Here is an 18,432-nt window from a genome sequence, read left to right on the forward strand (position 1 = left end):
CTCAAAATCCAACGGGTCCACTGTGTAGGGACCCCACAAACTGGGGAGCGCAGACGCACCCGGGACGTCCTTGTCAAGATGACCTCCTTCAAAACAAAAGAAGCCATCTTGAGTGCCGTGAGTAAAAAAAGGGAGACCTCATTCCAGGGCTACAAATGTGTGCTCTTTCAGGACTTGGCACCCTCCACTCTGGCATGCAAGCAACTGCTGTGTCCAATCACCACCAAATTACGAGAGGAAAACGTGCGATACCTTTCCCTTCGGGCTTGCCTTTGAACATAAGAACAAGTCACACCATGTTTCAGATCTGACTGAAGGTCTGCGCATCTTGGGTCGCCCGATTCCGGAAGATGAAAGCAGCTCAGAATCTTTAAAAGGTACGGGTCTGCCTCGGAGAGAGGCCCGGCCTTGGAACACCATTTTGAAAAATAAGCCAAACCAAAAATAAAGCCCTTCGAGAGGTGATCGATCCATACACACAGAAGCTCACGGTTAACCTTTGCAGCAGCAACACATCGGGACAAGAGACACTTAGGTCTTGGCGCAGCAGGGAGAACAAGTTCCCATGCCTGGGTTACAGCATGATGCCCCAGTCCGCTTTTGGTGATAGTATATTTCCGAATGTTCTCTATATACTCAAAGCACGGCAGTCGGGGCTCCGGGCCTTTTCCGTACTGCCCAAAATTACTCTACTCTTCTTTGAGCAGAGCTGAGCTGAGAGCCCGTTGGCTCTTCGGCGCACAGTTTCCGGGGGGTGTTGGGGGTTTTATTTTCTCGGGGGGAGGGTTCCTGGTGGTGGTGAGGGGATGCAGTTGGTTCATGCTTTCACTGGGGACAGGCAGTCAGCAGCAGTGGGATCACTCAAGATATGAGACAACCGGGGAGGAGAGACACGAAAACATGAGTGCAGCTCACGGAGGGAGGTCAGAAGAGAGGGGGAGGGGGGCCACTCTATCCAATGCTTTCAATAGCATCATGGAACGTTAAAGGCCTGAACTCGCCTCACAAGTGGCCAAAAATCTGGAAATGCCTTCATGATCACCAGTTTGAGTTTGTGACACTAAAAGAAACACACCTCAAAAAGTCTGAGGAGCTACAGCTTCGCCACAAATACTACCCCTTAATCTATAAATCATCTGCCAGCACCAAACAAAAAGAGCTGCTCTCCTCTTCCGTAGCACGGCTAAGTTCCAACCCAAAGCGATAAAGGCTGACCGGCATGGGAGAGTGATTATGGTAAAGGGGAAGCTATGGGGCACCCTCTGTACTTTTATCTCCCTATATGCATCTAACTCGGGACAAACAACATTCATGTCCTCCACATTGGAATTAATTAGCGAGTTTGCAGAGAGCCCAGTGGTTCCCCTAGGAGATTTTAACCTGAAATGGCACGCAGATCTAGACAGCTCTCAATCTCACAGGGCAGCTATCCATAGTTTCACCAAAGGGGTCAAACAGAAAATAGCCATGTTAGGCTTTCGCGATGCATGGTGAACACTACATCCTACTACCAAAGACTACACCTACTTTTCACACGTCGACCAGTCTTATTCCAGGATAGACTATATCTTCATCAGTCAGATGTTACTGGGCCCCCTGCAGGCAGCTCGGATTTTCCCAATCTCAGTTTTAGATCACAGCCTAGTGTCCATCAGTCTAGCTTGGGGTCAGACAAAACCAGGCACATCTAGATGGTACTTTGCGACCTTGATCACTAAGGACAAGGTCCTACGAGATGAATTAAGGGGCTCCATCACTGAATACTTTGAACTAAATCTCCCACAGGCTACTTCACCCCAAAATAATTAGAATGCATTCAAAGCAGTACTAAGGGGTAAGTGCATCCAACGTTATGCAGCCCTGAACAAACACAGAACGAAGTAAAGAGTAGCGCTCGAGGGGGAACTAGAGGTAGTAGAGAAAGCCCATAAGGTAACATCAACCCTCGCACTGCAGCAACAGTTCACCACACTTAGAAGCAAACTACGATCTATTTATATTATAACAGAGCCAAATATACACTGCTGAAACTATGGCAGACATCATATGCGCATGGCGATAAAGTAGAGTATCACTTAGCTAGGCAGCTGCAAGAGAAAAGGGAACACAAATATATTGGGGTTATACAGGATGGGGAGGGCCTCCTCACTCACTCAGACGACATCAAAGCCAATATCTTCAGTAAATTTTATGGGGACCTCTACCTAGGCACACCTTCAGAGACAGTCCTGCAACATTATCTAGAGTAATCGGATCTTACCCACCTCTCCCCGGAGCACAATGAGCTCTTAAATGATCCTATTATGGCAGAGGAGGTCGGGCAGGCCATCACCAAACTCAAACTCCATAATGCTCCAGGGCCTGATGGTCTGATGGCACAGTACTATAAATGTTATGCATCCGAGCTAATCCCCCACCTCACTGAGCTGTTCAATGTGATGGCGGAGGAAGCCAAGATTTTGACCTCGATGGCGGAGGCATTGATGTCCATTATTTCAAAGCCAGGGAAAAATCCTCAGAGCTGCGCCTCTTATAGGCCTATTGCTTTGCTAAACCTCAATGCAAAACTCTATTCTGCGATTTTGGCTGCCAGGATGGAGGACCTAATGCCCTCACTAATCCACACTGATCAATCAGGCTTATAAAAGGGAAGACAGACGCATGGCAACATTCAAAGAACCATTCACCTAGTTGTGAAAGTTTCCAAATTCAAACTCCCAGCAATCTTGGTGGGTCTAGACGCTGAAAAAGCCTTCGACGGGGTGGATTGGCATACAGAAATATGGCTTTGCAGAAAGATTTCTAAATATGGTCAGGGCCAACTAACATCTCCCTCACTCCTGAGTACAGGTCAACGGATACTCTTTGCTCCCCTTCACCCTTAGCAGAGGTACACGACAGGGATGCCCACTCTCACCTCTTTTATTCGCTCTCAGCATCAAACCCTTGGCTGTTCAACTCCGAGCAAGCGAGGAGATTAGGGGAATAAGGTTTGGGGGTGTGGAACACAAAGCATCCCTCTTTGTAGATGATATTCTGCTTACGCTCATGGAGCCAAGTGAAAAGAAGATAGCAAGTAAGTTTCTCAAGTGTTTTATTGCCAACAATAAAGGAGCAATGAACGGCAGGACTGACTAGCACAGGATCAACCGTTTCTCTCTCGCACCTCCCATTCTGGAACTCCACGGTGGTGGAAGTTCTCTAAGGTCACGAGAGGCACGGGACATCAAACAATACATAAATAACCATGCACAATACATACACAACTCAACACCAGGCTCCTCACTTCAGGCAGTACAGGAGGAGTTGAGGAAATTTGAAGCGGTGGCAGGTTTTAAAGTCAACCTATCAAAATCCTCCATACTAAATCTCACGCTCCCTGAAGCTGAGGAAACAGATTAAGAGGCTAGACTTCCTGACAGTGGGCTAACCGCTCCCTTTTTTACCTGGTCATTTAACTTACCCCTAGAAGCGAGGACCTATACAAGACCAACTACCTCACTCTGGTGACGCAACTTCAACACGACCTTAAGAGATGAAGGCCCTTGTACATCTCCTGGCTTGGACGGAGAAATGCCACCAAAATGACAGTCCTACCAAAACTCCTATACCTCTTCCAAGCACTCCCAATTGATCTCGACTGCAATCTCCTACCCAGATTATGCTCGCTCAATGCTAAATTTATTTGGCAGGGGGAGGGCACAGCTACCCTTTCATATGCTGTGCCACCCAAAGAAAGAAGGGGGGTGGCATTACCAGACTTCACACTCTACTATCAAGTGGAAAATTGAAACGGATGAAGGAACCTAGTGAGTACAGGCGCTCACCCTTATCCGTATAGTATTACGATGGAAATATCTGGTAGGTGCTCAAGGAGAGAGGGGTCATCCACCCTTCTCAATAATGATCCCAACAGGTCACATTCATAAATGAATCAACGTCCGAGCACAAGTGCTCGGACGTTGATTCATCTACTATCAAGTGGCTCAGCTACAGTTGGTTGGAAGAGTGTTCCATGAGAGAATCCGATAAGCACTGTCTCCACATGGACAGGGCGATAGTGGGAAGGTCAATCTGGGATGTCTTGTGGAAACAGAAAAAAGATAGGTTAGCAAATGCATATCTCAGCACCCCCATGTGAACCACACTCAAAGTATGGGACGAAATTAAGAAGAGGGAGGGCTGGACCTTTTTCCCTTCTCCGTACACCCTAATTCACTTCAACACTGCTTTCCCACCTGCACTGCGCAAAGGACCCTTTGACCGTTGGAGAGAAGGGCGATGCTTAATAATATTGGACATGTGCCATAACTTTGATGTGCTGACATTCGAGAGCTGCAAAAGGGACTCCCAGGTCACGCAAAACGAGCACTATCATTACCTCCCGCTTAAACACTGGGACTTTCTCCCAAGAGAAGCTGCCACCAGAGAACATACAGCTATAGAGAAGCTGGTCCAGAGGGCAGGCACCATTAAAGGAGCAATCTCCTCATTGTAAGCCATGCTATTAGCAATGATACATGCCCGTCGGGCACGAGAGATGACATTCTGGGAACAGATGATAGGAAGGGATATCACAGAAGAGAAGTGGAAACACATATGGGAAGACCTTACTAGGCACAACCACTCAGTGGCTTTGAGGGAGGCACACTATAAGACACTCCTGGACTGGTACCTGTATCCCACTAGACTCAAACAGATCTTTTCAGAGACCTCAGACCTCTGCTGGCTTGGCCTACAAGGGGACTTCCGTCACATTTGGTGGGACTGCCCTGGTATCTGTGCTTTTTGGGAGGAATTACTTTCACACATCAAAGACATGCTTGGGTACCCCATCCCGACAACCATAGAGAGGGTTCTGCTGGGCATTAGGGATCCTGATCTTGAGCACCAATCTAAAGCCAACAAGACAATAATGTGGGCATGCTTGGGGGCGGGAAAACTCACAATAGCAGCAGCGAGGAAGAAAAAAGACACGCCGGCGATATCGCTGTGGCACTCATGGAGAATCCTCCCCATGGAAAGGCTGGCTGAAATTTTCAGGGACAAGTACAAGAATTTCATGTATTAATGGGGTCCACTAGTAACATATCTGTCACGCATAATGCCCTCGGCGGTATGACCCGCCTTAATACAAGCCATGCACCTCTTTCAATTCTAAAGAGGGCCGGAGGATCTCTCTTGGTAGTGCCAGATGGAACAGTAGTGTCCCTGTGAGGAACTATTGCAGAGATCTTACCGCCTCACCTCTAAGGCATATCTGAGGAACCGACAAATAATCACCACCACCACCAGGGAAGGGGCGGAGGGAGGGCTAGGGGGGGTTTGTTTCTTGTTATAGTTTGAGGGGTCACCCCTATGGTTTGATGTAATAAAACAGGCATTTTTTCTTTAGAACGTGGGGGGGCGACGAGGCCTCTCAACATGTGAAACTGGACTTGAATTAGCTACTTGTATAGATCCGAGGTCCAGCGCACCCTACTGTGTTTTTTTATTGTACTTGATTATGATGCTGAATGAAAAGAGCTTTGAGAAACAATGTGAGACTGTATAAAGACTCATGGATAAATGAGAAAGTCGCTTACTTCTAGTGATGATAAGTGGTGACAAATAAATGATCAAAAGTCCTAAAAAGCTTACAGTTATTGGGACTCAAGGAGGGTTGGGGATTCCCCTACGGGCCCCATGCTACAATAGTTAATTTATATAAAATTATTTAAAATAGTGAAAACTGTGATGGTCGAGCTCTCTCTATGATGAAGTATAGAAAACTTTCCTCAATAATTTAGCATATGAAGAATTCTACCCTGATTGAGGAGTCTCTCTATGAGAAAGTATAAGGAAAAGTAATAAAGTTGGTTTAAGCTTGGAAAAACTTTGTAAATATTTTTGTACAATAAATATTATTGTAAATTAATTGTATCTATTTATTTTAAATGTAGAACTAAATAAAGAAATGCTACAGCTGAATAAATCTCTATTTAATATACATATAATACAATTAATTTCAACTATTATCCTGAAGTTTATCCCAGCTAAAGTAAAAAAAGTTAAATGTTTTAGCATTCATTATCGTGCATTCAATCATCATAAACGTGATGTATATAATTACTTAAACATAATTTAATTATAATCTAAAGCAGATTAATGTAACAATAATTTTAAAATACAAAGAGATTATTCAAATTTGTTATAAGTAAATAAAAAGATGTACTATTGCTATGTGTTTTCTTAACATTATATTTAACTTGTTTAAATTATTTATTTTCCAAGGGGTTGTATTTTAAGTCTCTAAATCCATTGATTTCTATGGAAGGTTGTTTCAATACCAGATTTTTGCCTTGTTTGGTGCTGGACCTGCTTCTGCCCTGAGTTGGTGTACTATACTACCATCTTGGGGCCCTTTTTGGCAGTAGTAACTTTAAAAGGGCAGTTTGTGAATAGCAATGAGCTTACTCTTTAGTGGGAGGGTATACACTGCTCCCTAAACCCCTCCTTAATCCTGCCTTAAGCCCTCTTTACTCCTCCCTTCCCTTTTACTAAGTATTCCCCGTTTAACAGCAACTCCTCTCTGTCCATCCCACATTAAATTCCTAAAACATTCAATTTCATATAAGGAGATTCCAACTCCAATCATAGGTTTGTGAATAGCATTTTTTAATTCTTTTTTGGTGCTCTTGAAATTTTACAAAACATACTACTAAATGCAGCTTGTGAATAGGTCCTGCTGTTTTTAAGTGGGTACCCAAATTTTAGTACATCCCCCAAATGAGCCTAAGTGGTCTAGGCCGCAGATGAAGAGACATGTTTAAGCCATGGGACCGTCCAACTGCATGTGAATGGATTTGTATCATGATGTAGCCTGTGGCACAATCCCAACATGCACTATGTCACAATGAATTGAATATGCTGCCAGGAGGCCCTTGAGTGCGCGAGTGACTGTGCGGATGCCTAAGTCACAGAGTGGAAGTGCACCTGTTAAAACAAAGTAGCTGGTGCTGCACTAAAGCATCTTGAAGCAACACACGTCCGCAGATCTGTGACCAAAGCCCGAATGCTTTGCTGTCTCAGCATTGGAAAAACCAAGCTGCACAATTGTCTAGGAGGAGGTAGGCGATGCTGCAAGCTAAGGGCCCATCCACCACTGGCCAAAGGGAACCTGAAACTGGAACCAAAAGTAGGTCAACAGCTCCCACTCTTACACAAGTAGAGCAGACAAGGGATGTGTATACTTTGTTTGCAATTCTAGAACCCATTTGGGTAAGTTATTCTTTCATATGTCCTTTTTACACTGTGTTCTAGACTTAGCCTTTGTCAAGAGTAATGCTCCTCACAGCAGGGGCACTTCAGTATGGATTACCCACAAAGGCACACAGAAATGTGAGTATAATGCACCTAGTTATTACAGCCATACCTGACAGCAGGAACTGCAGTGCTCTCCTTTACTACTAAGACCCACAAAATGGTGGTGTTTAGGGAGACTAAGTAGAGCTTTCTGTAGCAAAAGGACATTGTTCAATTTTTAAATGGAATCTGTGTCCTCTTTCCCCACCTCATTGTCTATGTTTCTCCCCTCCAGTGTCAGGAATGTCAGCAGTAAACTTTTATGGTATGTCAAAGTAAAGTTACTTTCATCCTGAGAACATGTAAATGCCAAGGACTTTCAAAATGACACCCACAGGCTTCCTTTACCCTGGCTCACTCACACATACACAATGTGAATAACACACAGATCATTAAAATACATACATACAAACTTGCACCTGGGCTATCATGCAAGGTACTGGGTTCACCTGTAGTAGTGGAAATTTACACCAGTGGGACAGTAGGCCAACACTCCTGTGACACATTTATGTCTGGTGACACAAGGAACACTAAAATAAGTGTGCTGCTAGCACTGCTCTGCATGTTTGAACATGTGACAGTAGCCTTCTTTTACTATGAAGAGCACAAATGGTGCACTCTTCCAGACCCAGGACAGGACCAGGCTTACATGACGGGACACGTCTCGGCCTTTGTGCAAACACACTAGATTAGGCTAGTCTAAAAATCAAAAAATGTGGATACCAGAAACTCAAAGTCCGGCACGTAGGGTGGGGAATTCAACTGTACATCATTCAACAAGAGGTGTCTCAATGATGAGGTATGTATGTGCTTTCAATAAGGACACACTAAGGTGCATAGCACCGCAAAAATACCCTTATCAGTGTTTCCATTTAGTAAACACAAAGTCCCTGTCCTTAGGAGACCCCATCAATAACAGATGTCGAAATGTGTCAACACCCTTTTCCAGAATATAGGTACCCAGTGAAGATTATACTGGGACTCAAACTCTTTCAGAAGTAAGACAAGGTGGTACTGAGGATAATCTGACCTATCCCTGGACTGCAGTCATAAATGTGGAAACTTCCTTAAAGTACTATGTTTAATGATCTGTTTCCTTAGGGCGAAAAACAGGGTAGTGTTTAGAACTTTATACTGCTTTGATTTTCATAAAATGAGGAGTTACTACAACACTAGATGGGAATGCCAATGGGTTTATTTCAATACCTACACTTTTTACCTCACTGGTGACAGTTCTTACCAGTTTTCGTGGATTGTAAAAAGATAATTGCAATTCTTGGAGCTCTACATCTTGATATGAAGCAGCTATTATCAAAATGCTATAATTGTTCATGTATCTCTCAATTTTTGAATATATACACAAATGTTCGGTTATAAAGAATTACAACTTTCTTGTGATTTATCAGCCTGATACAAATTGATTGACTCACCTGTATGTAGATTTTTATGGAAATTGAGGGAGAAGGGCTCTTCTTTAAAACATAAATTTTAGAACGAACACAGCTGAACAATGAGCAAAAGAGGTTATTGGTAGGCTATAGATACAGTTAGACTTTCAAAATAATTTATTGTATGCTGCTACTTGTGTTTCTTTAAACATAAACATGAGGGGCACACACAAAAAGCATATTTTACCTGTCTTCCTGAGCAAACTCATAGGGGAACCAAGCCCACTGGACCACTTCCGTGGAATCATTGTCCTCATAACTGAATGTCAAATAAATATACAGACGCAGGAATCCTCTGTAGGCAAAACAACACTGTGCACAGGCAAAATCTAATTAGAATACACCAATTATGTATTTATACATGTCATTTATGTAGGTATGCACAAATGTAGGGGCTTTGTATAAAAAATATGTTGTCAGGTGACCGCTTTACACTTCTACTACACTCTTACCTTTATTACACATTTTACATGCATTATCAATCTGTTAGAGACACCGCAAACTGCCATATATGAAATATTATTTTTTTGATCATATATTCATATTCTTTTTTTCACTCTTTTATCTGCTGGGGGGTTGCTGAACTAATTAGGATGGTGGAGGGAGGTTGGTGGAAGAATCAGCATCAGTGAGAACATTAAAAATAGCTAAAATCTTCTGTTTTCTTGTACACTCAATTTTATATTTTAAATCCATTTATTTATTCTATTTATAGCTCATGCTGTCTCAATGTGCAACATAGAAAGGAACAGAATATCAGTACAGAGATGCTTTGGTTCAGTGCTGCAGCCGTGATCAAGCTTCAATGAAAGAGGCACCACTGTGCAGGCAGTGATTCGGGGGTCACCTTCCTAATGCATCCTTTGAATAAGCAGAAGCACCAGACTCTCACTGCTAAAGGGTAATCAGTGAGCGGCTGATGCTTTTTCTTAGAGGGAGACTTCCTAGGCCAATGCCAGTGTACCTATAGAAAATATTCCTCACTAATTTGTGGATTGGAATTGCCAGATCACAGAATGTTTGGTGCCCTGTCTCTGAGGTATACGGGAGCTGTTTCTGTCAAGCACTTGTAGATGCCTTGATTTATATTGTTGCCTAGACTTGGAGTTATTGAAACTTAATCACAGTAGCTTTATTTTAGTCCTGTGGTCAGATCAGTCAGACTGATGCCGCTGTTAACTCAAAATCTAAACCAGTCAATCTTGCAGTCAAAGGTGTTGGTGACTACTTTGATACTTTCAAATTCTTCTCAAAATAATGCTGGGCGCATGAAGAGCTCTAACATGATCTTCAAGGGTGTTAGTGCTGGCCATTTGCATGTACCATCGCTGACAGAGATGAAAGTTGGTTAAGTCCACTTCTATGTCAAAAGATATTTTGACACAATATTAATATTTTGTTGGCATACAGAAGAAATGATATAGCTGTGTCTGTAACTGCAGGGGGTTTCTGGTGTGTAGAAGGATACTATTAGCAGGACTATTACCATGACTTGAGTCAAGGCCATGGGAATGGATCCTTAGATCAAGGATAAGGTGATGTTATCCATAAGGGGTTGAGCCAAGGGGGGGCAGCGTACAAGCTTCAGCATCTGAGCATGCTTTGGAAAGTCTCAGAGCAGCAAATAGGATTCAATGAACCAATAATTGGGAGAGATGCAAATGGAAAAGGGCACTGGAATTAAGTTATTAGTAAAAGTGAGGTAACGTTTGGTTTTGTCATCATTTTGGAATACCAGGCCTTTGGTTATAATTATTCTTCAGGATGATGACTAATTTGTGAGTTTGTAGGATGTGGGATTCACTACAAAAGAGTTTGAGGAACCCCTCTATAACTTTTTTTATCCAGGTAAGAGGATTCTCTTTCAGAAATCACCTAATATTTTTATCTATGAATACTGATGTGTGGTGATCTTTTGGGCAAGATTAAGGTGTGGATGGGATACCCTGGAGATTTATGGCCAAGCAGCGCCAAGGAAGCAGCAACACTGTTTAAGATCTGCATGGTTCATGTGGAATTGTGTATGTGACACGTCATATAGAGAATGCAGAGTTACTTTGTTAGCACTGTGTATCAGCTGTGGAAAGGTCATGCCACTGTTCAAGTTGGCAGCTGGTGGATGTTCTGGTGAAGAGTGAACGTTAACCTTTCAGAGTAACTCGTTTTTAGCTCAAAAGAGCAATTTAGGCATCTTATACCATTACTGTTTACCACATATTTTTTTAATGATTTGAGTGAAATGTGGAACTATCAAGGGCTTAACTTTCGTACCATTTTGTGTTAATCTTTTTTAGCCTCTCCTTCTATTCTTTATTCCTCCAACCAACATACTTAACAATGGTTTCATAAATTACAATAACTGAGTTGGTGGTGCCAAATACCCAGTTGTGCCTTTGAAGTGGGGGAGTTTTTAAAGAGAGGGTTTTGAAATGCACTGCCCTTCCTGCATTGGCATCAGACAACCTACAGAGGGGTATGAAGCTCTTTGTGTGAGGACAGGACACAGCCCTTTCAAGTGTAAATGTCAGCTCCTCCCTCCCATCCTGCCCATGATGGCCCATCACTCACACATAAGCTCCCTTTGTGTGTGGCTGTCTGGAGGAAATGCACAGTGCTCACCTGTCACCTGCCCCAGACGTGTATTCATAGACAGACAGAAGGCACCAAATTGCTAAAGTAAGAGAATGCCAACTTTCTAAAAGTAGATTTTTCAGAATTCCATATTAAAATCGAACTCACCATAAGTTAGGATTTTAAATTGTGACTCAAGAGACACCAAACTTGGGAGTCCCATCTCTTCCCAATTGGAAATTGCACTTATAAGATGTAATAATGTAACCCTAATGTTAACCGATGGGAGAGATAGGCTGTGCAGTAGTGAAAAACGAAAAGAAAATAATGTTATGCTTTTGGATCAGATACTTTTTTTGTGATAAGATTATGTGTGTGCTCTGGATTTGAACTGTTTCATGTGAATGGGATCAACTAGGTCTCAATTAAGGAGGTTTGGTGATTCCTCCTTCCCTTGCAGCACAACTGATGTTATATTCAGCAGTTAGAATAACTTGTGAAGAGTGAGCGCCAATTAGGAACCTTGTGAATCATCACCCGATTATGTATAAATCAATAATAATCCATAGGCAGACACAACGTGCTTTATAAAAAGAAGTGAATATATGAAAGTATTCGAAATATCTAGCAAATGGTAGGAGCTTAGTCTGGCATAAATATATCGACAACCAAAATAACCAGGAGGGTGTGTGGCACAGTTATCAAAGGGAACTCAATTACAAATGGGTGTAAGGACATCGGAAAATGATGTGTAAGGTCTGCCTTATGAACAGTGCAATCGAGAAATAAACGCACCTGGTTGTCAGAAGTCAAAGAGATGGGACCGTAGGGCTGTCCTCCTTCTGTATAGTAACTTTCATGATAGATATAGTTGGGATTTTTCAGGGCATACAGACCACAGAAGGCTTCAATTTCAGTTGTCCTTTGTCCACTGTAACCCCCTGCCTGTAAAGTCAGCCAATACCAAACCATTTAATCAGATCAGTGCAGGTTGGTGTTCACCACATTCGAGAGCGAAGAAGCCCATTCTGAGCAATGCCACCTTATATATGCAATGATAACTAGAAGAGGACCGGAGAGAAGTTCTAGTCCAGCACACAAACTCCCCAAATGTACAATGAATCAATCAAGTGTTCGGTTCCATCATGAAGGTCGGGATCCTCTAGTTGGTACTTAGGTCTGCAGAGGCCATGTGAATAGTCTTCTTTTGAGAGCACAAGCATCACCCACCCAAGTGTGTCATTGCTTCATCACTGGTCTGTGTTCCTCGTTGAGGTAGCCCAAAAGAAGGCACTCTGCAGACCTGGGTACCAAGTAGACGAACCCGGGCCTTCATTATGGAACTGCACATTTGATTCTTGACTTTTGACTTGACATTTTTTTATTGCACAATTACTTCAAATCATTTGCAATATATCTTACATCAGTAAAAAAAAAGAGAAAAGTTGCATAAATCTTTTGCAGTAAATCTTACATCTATAAAAAGAACACATGAATAAAATTCTATCCGGAAAATACTATTTTTTATTAACAACCGTTATATAAGCAGCGTTACGACAAAGTTCCATGTGTCATTTGAGACTGTGCTTTAGACAAATTAAGGGCAATTCTATGTTCTGTTTAATGGCTTGATGCTATTCAAACTCCTCTAGTATTGTCCGAACCTTCTGTTCCGGTAAGTCTGATGCACAGCTCAGCCATGTATCTCCCAAATCTGGCCAGGTCTGTCAGTGCGAGTCTTTAAGCGTGTATTTACATACATACTTTATCAAGAAATGCTGTTGTACCTATCCTGGTAACATTATCAAATATTTTCCATTGTTGTCGCCGTATTATGGCTGTTTGACAGCCCACCATGCATATTACCATGCATATTACATTAAATGCAACCGTACAGATAAAAATGTATCTCCTGAACCGCTGCAGTGTGCCTAATTCAATGAAGGGCAACCCTTGGTGAGTCTGAGCTTGTCAAATTAAGTTTTATCTCCTCCACAAAACCTACAATTGCTCAAAATTAACAGGAGAAGGCAAGCGACAAGCTTGTGTAAAGCAGGAAACACGTAATTCTTCAAAAAGGTCTTCTAAAAATAAGTTGAGCTGAACAAGAACTGTCTCCAGTGGAAAAACCCTCTATCATACCAAGAATTGAATACACAACTTACAGAATGTACTATATTCATTCAAGGCTGTAATGCAATGTTTTTGCAACAATAATTTGAGATCCACTATGCATACATAGTTACTGAGAATCATTTATGCAACAAGCAAATGGGTGTCTCCAATGGATCCAGGCATATGGTTATAGTACTGTACGATTTGAAATACTTGTCCCGTACAGTTCTTCCACAACTAGCTATTACTGACACATAATAAACAAGCAATTGCAATGCAATTGGTCACGCCTTTGGGACCTTATATGTATTTAGCTATGCAGCACATTAGCCTGGGTGCTGAAACATCTACTGTTCTTTAACATAGAGCGAAAGTAAGCACCAAACTGCGTGACACACCAGGTATGGGAACACATGAAGAGAAATATTGCCTTTCAGTAGGAAATGGTATAGTCCAAAGCTCTGTTTTTAATATGAAATCAGGGCCTTCGGTGGTCATATCACTGAAAATACAAGATTTGAAAAAAATATTATTGTCTATGGGTGCTCGTGGAAGACAATTTCTATGGACTGGAATCTAGAGAATGTTAAAGTGATTTTGGTATTTTACTGAACCCACTGCTGGTCGTTTTCTATTATGAAAGTAAAATAGAGGCAGTTGCCAGAAAAAGAAAGAAAAGAAAGACTCTCAGCAGAAAGCAATTCTGGTATTTTACTGACCTCTGCTGGTCGTTCTCTATCAAGACAGTTAAATAGAGGTAGTTGACAGGAAAAAAGTCCCTAAGCGGAAGCTGGCAAGTCCTAGGGCTGTTCTCCAGAGCCCACATAGTACAAACACATATAAGTATATAATAAGTATATACTAAAGTATATACAAGAGGTCTTGAATGCTCGACCTAAAAAGCAGTAAAAAGAACTGCAGAATGTCTTCTTTTTTGCATGTTCTCCCAAAGAATTTTACATTTATGGTTCAAGATTGCCAGCCTTTTGCTAGAAAACTTTCCTAACAGCCCTCACTGTATGTGCTATTTCAACTGAAAAAAAACCCAAACATTTTAAGCAGACATTTGTTTGAGGCCACAGTAAAACGTGTAGAAACTGTACACGTGGTACAAAAGTCAAAGTCAAAGTATGGCCTGCAGCAAGACTTTAGCCATCCGCGTGTGAGAACCAAACACAGGCCATTTCATATTGTGGGCGAGTGTTGTGCCAGGAATAACAGGAGGGACGCTGGTTGATGGTAATAACAGCGTGTAGGTTTATTACAGTAAACTACAACATGTATGTCCAATTTTATGGCCCACGAGGAGCGGCGATGTCCGCTCGCCGCCAACGCTCTCCGTCGAGTGTCTCCACCCCCCTCCGCGTCACGGAGCTGCCCGTCCCGATTGGACGGGGCGTCACGTGACACAGAGGGAACGAGACACTAGACCGTACAACATCTCCCCTTCAACAATATAAACAGCAAAACATTAATCATGTCATGACAAAGTCTTCAAAGCGCTTGGGCGCCCTAACAAATCTGGTAGGCCTCCTAGGAGTCACAAACCGAGGTTGCCCCTCGGCGCATGGCGTGCTACTATATCTGGTACCCTCCTGGACACCCTGGTTGCCTTCGCACTCTCGCACAGACTTCTTTCCACCACGCCCACCGGCACCACTTGTCTCAACTCGCACCTCCTCATGACATGCTGATTCTCCTTTGCTAGCTCTGTCAACAAGCGGGGTGTGCAACCAACCATTATCCGCCCGTTCACTCCTGCTCACCACCTCGTACTCTTGCCACTCAGGTACACTATCGTCATTCCTGGGCCCACTCGCACGGCCTCCATTCATAATGATGTTTTCCTGGCCTGCTTTGAGCTTGACGATGTCATCTTTGCTTCGCCATCCTCCACTCTCCAAACACACTGCCCCTTTCCTAACCTCCCGCACACGTACAGGAGTTTGAAAGACTGACTCCCCCTTCATCACCTTATGCGGCTTCTTTACTAGGACCCAATCTCCCTGTTCCACATCCTTTGCTTTGGCTCTATTCACGGTATCAGCGTACTTTTTTGCACACTCTTGCTTAGCCATGATTCGCTCCCTGACTCTCAGCGTCTTCTCTTGTGCACCCTCCGTGTCCTCTCGTACATCATACCACTCGTTGTATTTGGGGGTAAGCTCACTGGTGCACCGTCTCCCCCTCATCAAATAGAAAGGCGTGTGGCCTGTAACGGCATTTGGAGTGTTGTGGTAAGTGTGCACCTTGTCCGCGAGAAACATCTTTACATCCAAATTGGACGCAAGGGCTAGCTGAATTCCCTCTTTGAGGAACCTGTTCATTCTCTCTACCTGCCCATTGCTCTTCGGGCTGTACAATGGGGTCTTCTCCTGCTTGATCCCCGAGTGGGCGAGAAAATCCATCATCTTCTTGGATACCAGCTGGGTGCCGTTATCAGATACCATGACCTTCGGTTGCCCTTCTTGAGCGAAGATTTTTCGTAGCACTTGAATCACCCGGTCCGTGGTAACCTCGCGGACGAACTTGTACTGTATCCACTTGGAGTAATAGTCAGTGATCACGATGAGAAATCTGCAGTCCTCCGGCAGCAGTGAGAACGGGTCCGCGAAGTCGATGGCGACCTTGCTCCATGGGCCAGCCGGAATCTCCACCCTCTGCAGCTCCCCTCTGCTGGTCTTCCAATGCTTGTCCGCCTTCAGACACTGCTCGCACCTGTCTATGAAGTCGCAGACGTCGCTGGTCATCCCCGGCCACCAGTAGTACATTTTCAATAGATTCTTGGTCACGGTGCCGCCAGGGTGACCTTTGTGGGCAATCCTTATCAGTTTGCCCCTGAGATCTTCCGGAGGGACGAACAGCTCATGCCGTTTCAAGAAGCCATTCTCGAGGGTGAGTTCCGCACTCACCTGCTGGAAGCTCCGGAGGGAACCGTGTAGATTCCGAACAGGAGGCCAATAGGATGTCATGTGGTCCATCATGGTGCGGAGAACCACGTCCTTCTCCTGAGAAGCGAGCCACTCTTCTTCAGATATGGAACCTTCGCACATCGTCGTGGCATCCACCAGTGCCACCACACACTCCGTATCGTCCAGGGACCCACCATCGTCCCCTGTCACGGGCAAGCGGGACAGGCAATCCGCTCTGCAGTTGAGGCCACCCTTGATGTGCCTGATCGTGAAGTGGTATTCCTGCAGCTTGGACAGTAGGCGCAGCAGCCGCGAACTGGCCTTCCCATAACCACGGCCCTCGCCGGCCATCATGTAGATCAGGGGTTTGTGATCCGTGACGATTTCGAACACCTTGCCCCACAAGTAGTTCTTCAGTTTCTCCACCGCCCAAACACAGGCGAGCGTCTCGTGCTCAATGGTGCTGTAGTGCTTCTCGGCATCGCTCAACGAGCGGGATATGAAGGCGATGGTATTCTCCTTCTGCCCGTGGAACTGGCAGAAAACCGCCCCAATGCCCTTTGCACTTGCATCGACCGTGACCACATTCCGCAAGTCCTTGTTGTAAGGCTGCAGCACCGGAGCCTCTGCGATACCCCTCTTGACGGCCTCGAATGCCGCGTCCTGCTCCGCTGCCCACGCGTACTTGACATTCTTCCTCAGCAAGGCCCTCAGTGGCTCCACCGTGGTCGCGTACCCCTGCAGGAACTTCGAATAGTACTCACTGAGCCCCAGGAAAGACCGCAGTGCGTCCTTGTCGCCAGGGCACGGAGCTTCTCTGATCGCCTTCACCAGGTCCTCTTTAGGAGCAATCCCATCCGGGGTCAAGACATGCCCCAAGTATTCGATCTTGGATTCCATAAATTTGCATTTGTCCTTGGAGACTGTCATCCCTTTCTCACGCAGAACCTCCAACACCTTGCCCAACACCACCAGGTGCTCCGCTTCGTCCTTAGTGTGAATCAAGATATCGTCCTGGAACGCTTCAACCCCCTCCATGTCACAGAACAACAGATCCATCAACTTTTGAAACACCCCCGAAGCAGAGGCGAGTCCGAAAGGCAGCCGGACATACCTGTACGCCCCAAACGGAGTGACAAACGTGGTCAGCTTCTTAGAGCCTTCGGTGAGGCAGACCTGGTGGTACGCGGACTTCAGATCAATCAGGGTAAAGAGTCGGGACCCGGACGTCGACGCCAAAATGTCCTGAATGTTGGGCAGCGGGTGACAATTGACCAGGATGTTGTTATTGAGGGAACGCAGGTCGACGCATAGCCGGATGTCTCCAGATCTTTTCTTCTTCGATACGACAATCGCGGACACCCATTCCGAAGCACCGGCACCCTCAATCACCCCTTCATTCTCCAACTTGTCCAGCACAGACTTGAGTTCCGCCCTGACAGACAGGGGCACAGTCCTGATCTTGTGCTTGATTGGCATCGCCCCCTCCTTCAACTGTATGTCGTGCACGAAGCCCTTCACACATCCTACTTCATTTGCGAAGACCGAGCTGAATTTTGCAAGAACTCCGGACAACCCACCCGGTTCATCGTCCGCCTGAATGGAATTGACCCAGTCTGCTCTAAGGACTATGGGATCCGCTGCCCCCGGGATTAGCATCACTCCCAACTTTGCCAGATCCTTCCATCCCACAAGGCTCCTCCCTTTCTCGGCCACGTAAATCTTGGTATTGATGGCCCTCCCCTTGAAAGTGAGGGTATCGGGAAAGTACCCTTTCATCACTATATCCTGCTCCCCAAACGCTTTCGGGTTTACATCCGTCACACGCAATTGCACATCGTGCCACATCGCATCAAACGTAGTGTCGGAAATCAGGGTAATAGGGGAACCTGAATCAGCAGTGAACGGAAGCTCAACAGAGCCGATCATTACGGAGCCTATGGGCCCCTTCACTCGCCCATCCTCAGCATCAATCGAGAGCACTATATCCCCAAGCGCCTCGAGATCACCTTCGCTCACAGAACTCACTTTCACACTGCTAG

The 18,432-nt window shown here is 44.6% G+C and overlaps 1 protein-coding gene across 1 annotated transcript in view; it reads right to left on the reverse strand.

Annotated features, from left to right (window-relative positions):
* Positions 1 to 18,432, reverse strand: part of LOC146830898 (fibrocystin-L-like) — a 1,500,901-nt gene that overhangs the window by 912,444 nt on the left and 570,025 nt on the right. Inside the window, exons 21-22 of the mRNA XM_085605087.1 lie at positions 12,159 to 12,308; positions 8,980 to 9,104 (exon numbers count right to left, since the gene is read on the reverse strand). Coding sequence (XP_085461213.1) covers positions 8,980 to 9,104; positions 12,159 to 12,308 — 275 coding nt within the window. The remainder of the gene's footprint in view (positions 1 to 8,979; positions 9,105 to 12,158; positions 12,309 to 18,432) is intronic.

This window comes from Triturus cristatus, chromosome 5_1 (assembly GCF_964204655.1).
Source record: "Triturus cristatus chromosome 5_1, aTriCri1.1, whole genome shotgun sequence".
Taxonomy (NCBI): Eukaryota; Metazoa; Chordata; class Amphibia; order Caudata; family Salamandridae; genus Triturus; species Triturus cristatus.